Genomic DNA, 13,749 nt, shown 5'->3' with positions numbered 1-13,749 from the left:
ACACTCTAGGTTACACTACCCGGGAAATGGGAGCCTTGAGTATCTTTAAAGATTCAAGATAACAGAGATTCCCCACTTCTACCTCCACACAAACTTCCTCAAAACTCCAGAATTACTGTAGACACAGAAGAGATTCTGAGCTCTCTCACATTCTTAAATACTGCTACATGAAGATATTCATACATTTCTTGTCACAGAATAAAAGTGTTATATTGGGACTGAGTCTGAGCAAATAGTCCTGATGGTCCAAAATCAGCTTCACGCAGCTCTGGGCTCACTCTCTGTACAATCAATTTGTGTTCATCATGACATACTAATTCAGAATCACTGCACACAGCTGTACTGCTTCCAAGTCACAACTCATTCTGTATTTTTGCAGCACTGAACATGAGCTAAAAAATTCTCCAACGTGGCTCCCATGCCACTGTACATTATACACAATCAGTATACAAAACATCAAACCCAGTTAGAAAAAGCAAAGAATTGATGGCACATATCCAGAGATGGGTTTTACTTGATTTGTACTCCAGCCCATCTTCTATTTTTTAAATTCTCATTCTGAGACCAACGCACGATTCTGAGACTGAATGCACGATAATATGCACAGTAAACACAAACATCTTTATGAAGATACTCAACCTGAAAGACATTTTTCATTAAAATATTCATATGCATTGTTAAACTAAGTAGCAAAAGTTCCTCCCAAACTTCTGAAATATTGTTTCTCCATATCCACAGTAAAAAAGTGATGTCCTACTAAAAATGGCAATATTTTCTATTTTTAAAACTTAATGTTTATCAACATGGAAAAAAATATTATTTTACTGAAGGTGCAAGGTGAAGGAATGTATCACTACATCTTTCTTTTTCTAATCTCCTGAACCTGAGGTTTACTCTAAAAGCAAAATATTGAAAAGCAGAGATCTGTATAGAAACCTTTCTTGGGCATCAGGCTGGTAGGCTCAGTGTAATCAGTTTTCTAAGTTTCACAAGATACAAGAGCACATTCTTCTCTCCACATCTGTGGTATTATTTGATAGGTTTAGTCTCACTGTTACTCCTTCATCAAAATGAAGCCTTACAGATCAGATGCCTAAAACCTATCTTGCCCCTAACATATCTCAGCACCTTAAACACATGCTCAGAAATTCAGCTCTACAGACATTGTTTTTCCCAGAATACCATTCCTCAAGAGCAAAGTGAAGAGGGGCAGGGATGTGGAGTAGGAATAACAAATATACACTCTAGGTTACACTACCCGGGAAATGGGAGCCTTGAGTATCTTTAAAGATTCAAGATAACAGAGATTCCCCACTTCTACCTCCACACAAACTTCCTCAAAACTCCAGAATTACTGTAGACACAGAAGAGATTCTGAGCTCTCTCACATTCTTAAATACTGCTACATGAAGATATTCATACATTTCTTGTTACAGAATAAAAGTGTTATATTGGGACTGAGCCTGAGCAAATAGTCCTGATGGTCCAAAATCAGCTTCACGCAGCTCTGGGCTCACTCTCTGTACAACCAATTTGTGTTCATCATGACTTACTAATTCAGAATCACTGCACACAGCTGTACTGCTTCCAAGTCACAGCTCATTCTGTATTTTTGCAGCACTGAACATGAGCTAAAAAATTCTCCAACGTGGCTCCCATGCCACTGTACATTATACACAATCAGTATACAAAACATCAAACCCAGTTAGAAAAAGCAAAGAATTGATGGCACATATCCAGAGATGGGTTTTACTTGATTTGTACTCCAGCCCATCTTCTATTTTTTAAATTCTCATTCTGAGACCAACGCACGATTCTGAGACTGAATGCACGATAATATGCACAGTAAACACAAACATCTTTATCCTAAGCTTATCATTTCCTCACAAGTCTTTGTTGGAATAAAGGTGGGGACATTTGAGTTCAATGAGGAAGATTTCCCACTCTCTGAGAGAGTATCTACACGGCTACTCCTTATCATAAGCACATATACCATTGTTAGTTCCTAAAACACAAATGGCATGTACATTAATAAATAAATAAAAGTATTTCCTAATTGGGTGAAAGCAGTGTATCATACAGAAATTTGCTGATTACTTTCAGCTTGACATACTAAGCAGAGATGCAAGTTAATAGAATTCTTTACCAAAACCTTTCTGACAGACTTTTAAATCGAGAAATGAAATTTCCTTAGACAAGAAACACTGTCACCTAAGAAGAAAGGCAAATTAAATAGATTAATTTAATATCTATAGTGATTTCATCTGAAGAGCTAGAAGTTTTGTGGGTTTGTTTAAATCGCTAATATTTTTAGTTTTGACTAAACAAGTGTAATAAATCCATTACCTGCAAATTCAAGTGGGCAATAAGCTTCTCATTACTTTTAGTTCTTGATTCCAGAGAGAGAACCTCATGAGAACGCCCACCATCCAATGCCAGCAACAGGCGCTCTATTTCTTTGTCTCTTAGCTCAACCTTTGAGGGAGAAAAAAAAAAATTTCTATGTATCTTAAATACCATTTAATAAACACATATGTAACATTCAGTAAAAAGATATGCATCTAAAAATGTAATTTCTATCTTATATATAGACATACATATTTTAATTCTGGGTTCTTCTGAAAAAAAAGTGATTGCTTTGAAAGAAAAACAAATTAATCAAACAGCATTTGCAGGGAAAAGCTGAAACAATTTCTATCAGATTATTTTCTTGAAGAAAACCAAAGAATTTCCATTTTGAGTGAAGTTAATGAATGTTGCAATATAACTGTCTGAGACTAGCCCTTAAATTTAGGAAAAAGGCTTTTAAATGAGCTTAGTGACTATTCCAGTCACTGAAAAAAAGAAATACTGGAATGGGAAAAACAAGATGTGAAGGAAAAAAAAAGGGTGGTGTCCATCAATCCCTAGATATTGAAAGACATAACATATGAATATTTTATGCAATTCCATCACTTTAAGATTGTACATATCTTATCAATTCACTCTAATTAAAATATTGTAAAATTTGTTGTTCATAAATTAACTATTAAAAATTTTAAAAATATATTCAGTCCAATCAGTGGAAAAAGTCATTCTAAGATATCTCTAGGTCAAATTACTATTTTGGAGAAGTTAACACTTATGCACTAAAAAAACCATACACAACTTCTACCTACGATTGTCAAGTTTAGCTTATTTAATGTAATTTTAATACACAAAATATATCAGCAAAAACACTGGGCAAGCATTTCATCATTGCTGCTGTCTACAAAAGCAGAAGAGAGAAACAGCTCAACATAGGTAAGTTAGAATAATTGTATTTTACAAGCCTTACAGTGCCTTCGCAACAAGATTTTTAAAACATGAAAGCCATTGCCATGGTTACTACAGTTGGATAATACTAACAACAAAAATAATGATGATATAAACATACTTGTTTGCTATAATTTTTCATTCCACATTCAGATACCTCCAGTTTTTCTTGTAGCTCTGTCACTTCTGACTGAAGTTCATGAATTCTGAAATGTAGCAACATATTGTTTATGTGGATTCATGGAAGAATTGTGTGTATGCAATTGCATATAAGTATTTTCTCTTTGCTCCTGAACCCAAACATTTCACAAAGAGCAATATAGTGAGAATCAAAGGTACAGCTATAGTTCAAAATGAGAAGTTCTTTACATTACCGATTATCAGCCACTTGAAGAAGGTCTGCAATATAAGGGTCCTCTGGCTGAGGAACTGGGTAGGCACTGACACCTGATGGGGGCACAAGCTGGTCTATCTGCATGCGCTGACGCCTGAAGGGAATGCTTCTTTTTCTGCCTCCTGAAAGCCCAAACCCAAAGGTCTATTACTTGGAGTTAAAGCAAGAGAATAATTTTCTTTAATACAAAATTATTTTTCCTATTTATTGTACTGCTTCTGAACAGGCACATTTCACCATTTTAATCTTTCTGTAATGACTTGATAAAATTTATCCATTTTAGACAACACTATTCTTGCAGGTTTATATCAGTTTTGTTAAAGTTTACCTTTATAATGAGGAAACATGCAAAGTTTAGTATAAGTAATTTTCCCCAGTGTTGAAGACCCTAAATAATTTACAGTTCAAACTCGTTGAATCTGTTAGTGATTTACCTTATGAACAAAGCTAAAACATCATAAAAGACTTTTCCCTCCACATTTAAGAACTCTTTTATGATTGAACTGACCCCTGCATTGCTTGGTGATGTTTTTATTCTTTCTATTCTATTGTCATTTCAGTGAATATCATAAGCATATCAAGCACACTTTGTTCTTTCATTGCATCATAACATTATTTTTTTTAAAAAGCAAAACACAGTATCATTTCCAGATGAAACAATTACTCTTCAACAAATCATTAAATAAGAACATACAATACTGGATGATGTAGTAAAGAAAAATCCCAGAGGACTGTTGACCAAGGGTCAAGTATGCAGGAAGACAGACAAAGGTGTAACATGTCATCTTTGAAACAGAGGACATGTAGTGCAGAAAGGTGTGGAAAAATAAAGAGAAATTTTAATTTTACCTAATAATCTATTAACTTTTATCAGATGCCCAAAATACATAGATAACTCAATGACTTGGAGAGAAAAGACAATTTCAAAATTTCCCAAAATAATTCTATTTCCCTCAGCTTGAAAAACATTAAAAAAAGGAAACCCTACAGAAAGAAATTAAGCTGAAAGTAACAGCCAGACAGAACATTTTAAGCTAACAAAAGACCCTTTAAACACTGTAAGTTTTCAGAGGGTTGGAATATTTGTAGACGTATTTTGCATCTTGCTATTTTTAGATCTTTGTTACAAAAATGTGAATTAGTCACACAACATCAATTACCTGTCAAAAATATTCAAGTGTCAAACAACCTGCCTCTGACTAAATTAGGTGCAGAAACAAAAAAAAAAAGTTGATTATTAGTGTTTTCTAGTCATATTTTAACTTCATAGTCTTCTACTGAATCTAAGTTTGGATTCAAATTTGTCCCTAACACAAGTGATGACTCAATGAAACTTCATACGGAGAAATGACTGAATTCAGAGCCAAACCTTTTAACAGATAATGTTATTCTACTGGATATTCTACTGCAATACCTTCTCTTACTAGAGGAAGAAAATACTATGTTCTGCAGATCCAAAAAAGCCCAGAAAAACGTTAAAATATCTGTGATTATGTACACTCACCAGGTGTTTGCACCACTGCTTGCAGATTCTTCTCCTGAAGCTGCTGAATTTTTTCAGTCTTGGCTTTGTTCTCTTTTTCCAACATTTTAATTTTATGTATATATTGGTTATTCAGAAATTTCAAGTCAGAAGTTCCATGTTCAGCCCTCCTTAGGGAGGCTTTCAAGTCTTCAAGGGAGAGAAAAGCAGTATTATCTCTCTCATTCACTATTACTTTTCCTAGTTGGACCAAAATAGGCATAAAGAAAATCCTATATTCTTTTCCCATAGCATGAAATTATCAAATACAAATACATATGTGCAAACATTTACATACCAAAAAAAATATTTTTACATGTTTGGTAAATAACCCCCCACTGTGGAATAAAGGCACATTTAACAGTAGTATTTAATTTTAAACCAAAAAGTACCAATTCAAGGTATGAAAGCATGTGTTAAAATTTATAACATTCTCATGTTTGATTCAGAAGCTTTTTAACTGCAAAAGAAATGTCTCAGCATAAGCCTTAGTTCATTAAAGGCACCAGCCTCAGTGACCACTCCCACTCACTTAAAAGTGCAGATAAATCAATCTGAAGATCAAGGATTTGGTCACAATTCCATTCTGGCATGGAAGAATTAAAAAGAGTATCATAATTTTTATATTACCTTTAACATGACGATCAGACTGCTCTTTCAGTTTTAATATTTCTAAATGCAGTTCATTATTTTCCCTGGTAAGTTTAGCATTTTCTGTTTTATAAGGTTCCAAAATGGTATCATAATTGCTGCATTCTTTTTCAGTTTTTCCAGCAGATAACTTTGCACTGCGCAAGCTCTCAGTTGTATGAACTAAGTCACTGGAATAAAGGAGCATCAGATGTGTTAGCACTGTTATCAGTCTTTACACTGCAGATGCAAACGTTTATTGTGACCCGAGAAACAAAATCTGTTCCCCAAGAGGGGGAACAAATGGGTTTGAACAAAGGCAAACAAAACATTCATGTAAGAGAAACTGAAAGACGGGAACCATTTGTTTAAAAAAAAAAGTCAATAGGAAACAGCAGGACAAATATTAAAAAAAAAAGACAGAAAGCATATCAGGAGTTTAGATCTGATAATTCAATATACTCTCTTTTCTACATAAAGTGACATTTGGCAAGATGATTTTTTCCTCCAAGCACTTTGCAAGTTCTAGCACCACTTAACACAGAAGGTCACTAGTACTTATATAGGGATCAGAAGTACAAGTACCGTAAGAGAGATTAGTGGTACATAAACTATAAACATTTTTGTGAAAATAACATCAAAGATAGGGATGGGGAAAGTAAAACTATCTTCTAGACACCAGAATAAGACTTTATGTTGAAGGCAGACTACTCCACACCTGTGTCCCTATGGTTCTTCCATCTGTATTACATGCTAGAGAGCAAAAGAATCAGAATACCTACATTTGCATGTATAGCCAAATATAACTGGATTAGTGTGGAAATTACTATGTTCATAATTTCATTGAAGCCATGAAATGGCAGATATATTAAGAAAGTAATCTGAAAATCTGGTTTTTTTCTGTTATCTGTCCTGTAAAAAGTGCAGAGACAGCAAATTTAAATTTCTCTGAATGAGATCACAGTAGATGGAGACGTGAATGTTTTAAGTCACAGATCAGACAACAGACTATTTTTTATACAACCAGTTATAAGAGTGTGTCCTTTAAGCACACATCAACAGTGACTATTTTTCGCTCTCTTATGAGGTTAGAAAAGTTGAATTTTCCTAGACCACAGAAAACAATTCTATTGGATTAAATCTTACAATGTTCTCATCACTTAAGCAAACCCATTTGACTTCATCTACACAGGAACTTAATGTTAGGTCTGAAATAACTTTGACAGAAAGTGATCTTCAGACTAAGCATTCTTCCTCATATGTCAAAAATCAAACAATACCTACTACATGATTACTTTTTTTAATTAATCTTCTTTTGAATACCTAAAAAGTTTTTCCACCAAGGGCAAACTCTCCAATCCCAATGGTTGCCGATAGCCCAGCTGATCTAGACGTTTCCTGAGATTAGTGAACCTTCGCTCTGCATTTGTACTCATTGTAAACACACCTCCAAAGCAGCAGCTTTTGTCACAGTCAAGAAAAATGGACACCTGAAAAAGATCGTTGGTTACAGCAATAATACAGAAAAAAGAAGTTATGGAAAAAAGCATTTTTTTGCATAGAAAACACAGTGCATAAGCATGTCCTTAAAACTTAAGTAAACCAAACGAGGATCACAGAGCAACTAAAAGGTTTTAAACATATTTACATATTTCTTTAAAAAGATATACTTGCCTTGGCAGTTAGTTTTCTCATTAAATTCTGATTCTTTTGAATCATGGTCATCATTGTATCTTCCACAAGGCAAACTGATAGGTAATTTTCAAAAAACCCATGTATTTTTTTCTTTCATATATAAATCTTACTTACAAAGTTTACCAGCCAGTACTTAACATAACTTATGCCAACCATTTGTAAAACTGCATAAAATGTGTAAAATGTTACAGACGGATTAACTTTGAACATTTATTTTCTATGACAAAAAACAAGGAAGAAAAGAAACCACTGGTGTAGTCCTACCTGCATCCTTTTCTGGAATATACAGTTCAAGGATCAGAGGGTTGTTTTTTTCCAACTGACTAATTAGTTACCTTTTTATTACTAAACTGATCTGAAAGGGACTGGAGCAGCACTACTATATCTGAATCCAGATGATAATCTTGGTTTTGCCATGTACATTTGAGGGAATAGGAACTTTTAGATCATTAGGTCCTTCTGGATTTAGACATAGAATGAGAAAAAAAAAATCAAGTACTAAAGTTGATGTTTCTTCATATGTAGTAGGGACCAAAAAATTATATGCAGAAGATTTACTCGAGGAGGATAAAAAAATTTTCACTCAAGGAAGTTTTTGCTTCCAGGAAAGGCCCAGCATGGGAGAACCTTCTTTCCCATGAATAGCACTGTATTTATCTCTCTGCCTGTCTGTGGGAAAAGCAGGATTTTTGACTTCAGAATAAACTTTTCCTTAATACCGTAGCTATGGCTTAGTACCCGGGGTTACCTGCGTGCATATCAACTCTTACATATGTGAAAATCTCTCTTCAATAGTTAGAAAAATTTTTTAAAAATAGTTACTTCTGTAAAATATTTTCCTTCATCCTTCTTCAGAAGTTTTAGTATTAACCTACTGCCTGCAAAGACTTCAGCAGACAAACTACCACTCTGAGGAAGTGTTGTTTGCATCTCATATGAAAGGGACAGAATACAGATATCATCCAAACCATGCTCTTTCACAATCCTCTAGATTTTAAAAAATACATTAAAGAAATATATGCAGGTATTTGAAAATAAAATTATTTATTAATAATGAAATGAGAAAACATGCAAGTTTCTCTCATGTCGAAGGCTGGGAAGATTTCATCTCATTTTATTAAAACATTACAAGTCAAGCAACAAGTCTGTGGTCGCCAGGTACTGCTCCATGATGAGAGAAAATCACCAGTCTTACAAGCACAGCACCTGTTCCAGGTGCTACCAAAAATATTTGCTTGAAGAGGTTCAGGATGTTGAGATATTAACTAAGCAATGGTAGGAAGAACAAACCCTTACATACCGTATTGGGATGGCTGGAGGAGGCAGCAGCACACTTCTGTCCACTAAACGGTAACTGTCAGTGCACTAAGTGGAAGTCAATATCCTGATGTGTAGTAAATGCTCTTTGTACTCCTCTGGAAGCCAAAGATTAAAGCTAAAAGTAATGAGATCTTCGTATTTCTGCATTGATGTTGAGGATTCTGTATTGAATTCAGGAAAACAGTGATAGTGTTACTGTGTCTAGATTTAGGTTCAGGAATACATCTTACACTACTACAAGAGTAAACGGATAACTCCTAAGCTAATCTGCTCCTTAAGAAGAACTGTATCAGTTAAAAAGATTAAATTACTTTAAAATCATTAATCAGATTTGGTTTAAAAGCTCGTGTTTTAGAAAGAGCAAAGATTTTTTTACTAATCACATCGAGAGAGTTTTACAGAAGAAACATCAAGAACAAAATTGTGTCACAGTTTGTACAGGGATAAAGTCTTTCTGCAGTAACTGTGGAGAGAAATAAATGGATAGATGTTTGTGCTCCAGAAACTGTGGCTAGGAAGTACATACAGAATACTGCTAAATCACTGCAATGGGCATTTAAGGTGGAGTTATCTAAACATACTCCAATATTGCAAGGTACCGACAACTTTCTGGTGGAATCCCTCTCCTTCCTAAAGACTGAAATTTTTAATTCAACTCATTACTGTCACCAGAATCAAACAGGAAAGGGTATTATCTTACATTCCCTAGAGCCACATCTGACCCACAATAAGCCCAGGAAATTAATAGCTGGAGTATAGGTCCCAAAGGTGTCCAGGAATTACAATAAAAAGAATTGGGAGCTGTTATTTCAGAGAGTTTAACACAGATATTAAAGTCTTCAAAGACAATAATTTTTGTACATGCATTTTTGAAAAGAAATTATCTGTCAGTAATTCCAGACCTCTGTCATTACAGACCATAACTTAAATATCACATCCTAAACTTAGTCTATCACTAGTCTTATCATGACATCAGAAAGTATCCAGTAACTTCTCCATCAGGAAAATTTGTTTTTCTGGAAATATAAAATTAATATGTGAACTGCTGTACTGATTCAGTTGAATCCAAGACCTGTCTGACCCACTATCCTGTGTCTCTGACAGTTGCCACAACAGGAGTATAAAAACCTAAGAAACATGAGTCAAGTCTTACGCCTACACACATTCTCTTTCTCTAAGCCTACAATGCAGGGATTTGATGGGCCTAAAGGAGAACTGAAATCATTATAAAAGTACCTGATAGACCTTCCTTTGAGCAGCCATAAAGATTCTTTGCTGTAGACTTTACTATTCATATTGATTCTTAACTTACCATTTGCCTTTCTGATCACTCTAAAGCATCAATTGTTTATCTCGCATTGGCCTTTTTAGCCATCAGCAAGCGGGGGTAGAGTCCCTCCCAAATCTTCTTTCCCGAAGCTTAGCCATAAAAGCATCAATTAGATGCATTCACAGTGACACATCTCCCTGAACGGTTACTGACACTTTAGAGACAGTTTAACCCATTCTTTAATTTTACTGATCAGTGCTTGTCATGGCTTAACCCCAGTTGGCAATTAAGTTCCACACAGTTGTTTGCTTACTCCCCCCCGACTTGCGCAGGGATGGGGAGGGGAATCAGGGAGAGAAAAGTAAAATTTGTGGACTGTGATAGGAACCGTTTAACAACTGAAACTAAGTAAAATAATAATACTACTAGTACTACTTATAATAATAATTGATATAAAAAGGAAAGGGAGAGAGATTGATAAAACCCAAGAGATGCACAATACAATTCCTTACCACCTGATGACTGAAGCCCAGCCTGTCCCTGAGCCACGATCAGCCCCTCTTCCAAGCAACCCCCCCCCCCAGTTTATACACTGGGCACGATGTTCTATGGTATGGAATATCCCTTTGGCCAGCTCAGATGAGCTGTCCCCACTATGCTCCCTCGCAGCTTTTTGTGGACCTCGTCACTGGCACTGAGAAGTCCTTTGCTTTAGAGTAAACACTACTTAGCAACAACCCCAAACATCAGTGTGCTATCAACATTATTCTCAAACTGAATCTGAAACACAACACTACTAGACAGAAAATTAACTCTATCCCAGCTGAACCAGGACATTTGGTCTTTCTGATTGCTCTTAAGTGTTGATTAGATGTATTCACAGTGACACTAACGTTTCTCTGAGTGGTTACTGCCACTTTAAAGACCATAATGTGCATCACTTTGCCTTCATTAACACTGTTTCTTACCTCCTGCTTTATTACTCAGTCCAGCAAAGCTCTTCCGCAACCCTTGGACTGTACTTATCATGTCCATATAATGAGCAAATTTTGTCCCTTTCAGTTTAACCCATTCTTTCACAGCAGTAGTCAGTGTTAAACAGCAGACAATCTTCTGCATATTCACTGGAAAGTAGTACTTTCTACACTTTCTTTTAACCACTAGGGTTTTTTCTCCATTTTTTGAAAGAGATCTGCTTTCTTAAAAGCCTTTGGTAAAGAACTGTCTCAAAAAGGCTTTTTGGAAATCCAAGTTTTCTACATAATTCTTACCAAGTCAACGCAATCCAGAATATGTTTTTATATAAAGAAACTTAATATCCTTGTAAATCACAGCTGAGTCACGATGAAAGGTACATTGAACTGCAAAGTACTGGAAAGTACTCTTAACAACTTTGGTATTTCCCATGAGATAGGCTACATTATCTGCATAAATAGTTCACATCATTCATTGTCTAAATATTTCATGTAATTTATTGCTGTTGAGAAGAAAATGTAATTTCCATTTTAGATGAAAAGTAGGAAAGGGAAAATTAAATGGTAGTTTAAATTGGGCATTTCCAGACCAGGATTTATTAATATGTCTAAAGGAGTGCATCTTTCAGTTGTTCACTGAAGAGATATTCAGAGCCAATAGCCTCATTTTCTGTTCCCCTTTGTTCACAAAGACTGCTAAAAGTGACAACATTCACATGCTTCATTTTATAACATACCTGGATGGTTGTGAGCAGTCTTTTGAAGGCCTACATGTTTATGAAATAGACAGAGTTAGCATCTATGAACTGTTCCCCACTGTTCTAAGTCACCAATGTCTGAAATTGACCCCTGACATGAAAGACGGTCAATAACAGAATCTTAAATCCATCCAGTTTGGGCTTTCAGTAGTGAATCAATTTGCACAGCATTGTGTGAAAGAAGCAACAGTAACAGGTATTAGACTAACCATTACAGGTAGAATATGAAACAGAAAAGGTTTAGCACATTGAAGCCCTCCTTTCAGCCTGAGAACAGCAAAATTTATGGTGACTACAGGTTAAGAACTGCTGCAGATGCAATATCTGTGTTATCAGTAAGAAAGTGGAATAATAAAAAAGCAGAGCAAAGGTGTATTTTGGCTGTGGAAAAAATAATACAGTCAGTGAGCTCTGTGGAATACTAAACTACATCGCTAACAATGGAACACAAAGAAATTACTACGGATAAATGTATATGCTAGGAATTTTTTTTTTAATTGAGTCTGTAACATTAATACCAGCGACAATTATGAACAGGATTTTCCATTTTCAGTTTTGGGAAAGACCAAAATGCATTTTTCATTCAACAAAACTTGTACGTTAAAGGCTTTTTCCTTTTTTTTGCACGTACGTTAAATAGGTTTACAGTGTGTTCCTGTCCGGGTCGCACAGCTCATCCCACTATAAAGACCTGGTTCTACTTTCACCCAGGTACAAAAGGCACCCAGTGGACCAACCATTTGACTACAACAATGTTTTAACAGGTGGCTCTAGACAGCCCAGGGGCGCTGACGGCTGTGCTGAGACAAGATGCTGCTGCAACATCTGCTCAAGATACACTGAATGAGCCAGCGCCTGTTTTAGGAAAGTCTGCTTCCAAGTGGATTTGCTGGGAACTCATTTCTGACTAGAAATTCATACACTACGTCTGCTGTGAAATGCCAGTACTTTGCCAATGGAAAGCCAACTCTTGCTCTAGAAAACCAGATTTCTTCCCTAGAGAGTCACAGAATCGTTAGGGCTGGAAGGGAGCTCTGAATATCATCTGGTCCACCCCCTCTGCCAAGGCGGGGTCACCGCAGCAGGTGACACAGGAACGCGTCCAGGTGGGTTTGGAATGTCTCCAGACAGAGACTCCACGACCTCCCTGGGCAGCCTGTCACCAAACCCTGTAGGTTCACACTACAGCACAAGAAAAACCTACCGATTATGTGCCTGCTCATCACCTGTCTCCTCAAACGGGAAGCTTTGCAGACCTTTCAGCAACCCCAGCCTCTACCTACGGAGGCGCGGTCGGTCCCCTTGTAAACAGGCTTACGCTCCCTTTCCCGCCCTCCCTCCGGGCCGGCCGAAACACACTCACCGCCGGAACCAGGCGCTCCCAGCCCGAGCCGCTGCCGAGCGGCCGCGACGTCCCGGCCTCTGAAAACCTTTGAAAATGGCGCGCGGAGCAGCGGCCGCTTCCGCCCCGTCCCCTCAGCAACGGCGGGGACGCGCCTGCCCCGCCAGCCGCCCGCCCCTTCCCTGCACGCCCCTTCCCTTCCTGCCCTTCCCTTCCTGCCCTTCCCTTCCTGCCCTTCCCTTCCTGCCCACCCAGCAGCCCTCGCGCGGGGGCGGAACGTTCCTGTCTTCCCTGGGCCCCGGAGCCAGCGGCGGGGGGACCTTGGGAGAGGGGCTGCTGCAGATCCCCCAGCGCTCCGGTAAAACCCTGACAGGAGGGACCGGCCCGAAGAGAGCCCGGCTCCGGGAGGCTACGAGACAGATAGAGAGGGACTTTTTATATGGGCAAGTAGTGCTAGGGCACGCGGTAATGGCTTCAAACTGAAAGTGGGTAGGTTTAGATTAGATATTAGGAAGAAGTTCTTTACTGTGAGGGTGGTGAGACACTGGAA

At 37.3% G+C, this 13,749-nt stretch overlaps 1 protein-coding gene across 3 annotated transcripts in view; it reads right to left on the bottom strand.

Annotated features, from left to right (window-relative positions):
• Positions 1–13,355, bottom strand: part of CEP135 (centrosomal protein 135) — a 37,124-nt gene extending 23,769 nt beyond the window's left edge. For all 3 annotated transcript variants that reach the window (XR_007631898.1, XM_050338848.1, XM_050338849.1), the window contains exons 1-8: positions 13,221–13,355; positions 8,836–9,016; positions 7,164–7,330; positions 5,841–6,031; positions 5,193–5,360; positions 3,669–3,810; positions 3,416–3,500; positions 2,347–2,475 (exon numbers count right to left, since the gene is read on the bottom strand). Coding sequence is in view for 2 of the 3 variants with exons in the window: in XM_050338848.1 (XP_050194805.1) it covers positions 2,347–2,475; positions 3,416–3,500; positions 3,669–3,810; positions 5,193–5,360; positions 5,841–6,031; positions 7,164–7,276 (828 nt within the window). In the remaining variant the exon portion in view is untranslated. The remainder of the gene's footprint in view (positions 1–2,346; positions 2,476–3,415; positions 3,501–3,668; positions 3,811–5,192; positions 5,361–5,840; positions 6,032–7,163; positions 7,331–8,835; positions 9,017–13,220) is intronic.
• Between the last annotated feature and the right edge of the window lie 394 nt (positions 13,356–13,749).

Source organism: Myiozetetes cayanensis, unplaced genomic scaffold, assembly GCF_022539395.1.
Source record: "Myiozetetes cayanensis isolate MyiCay16 unplaced genomic scaffold, myiCay2020 scf7, whole genome shotgun sequence".
In the NCBI taxonomy this organism is placed as follows: Eukaryota; Metazoa; Chordata; class Aves; order Passeriformes; family Tyrannidae; genus Myiozetetes; species Myiozetetes cayanensis.
Note: the sequence above shows the minus strand (reverse complement) of the source record. Positions and strands in the feature narration are given on the sequence as shown.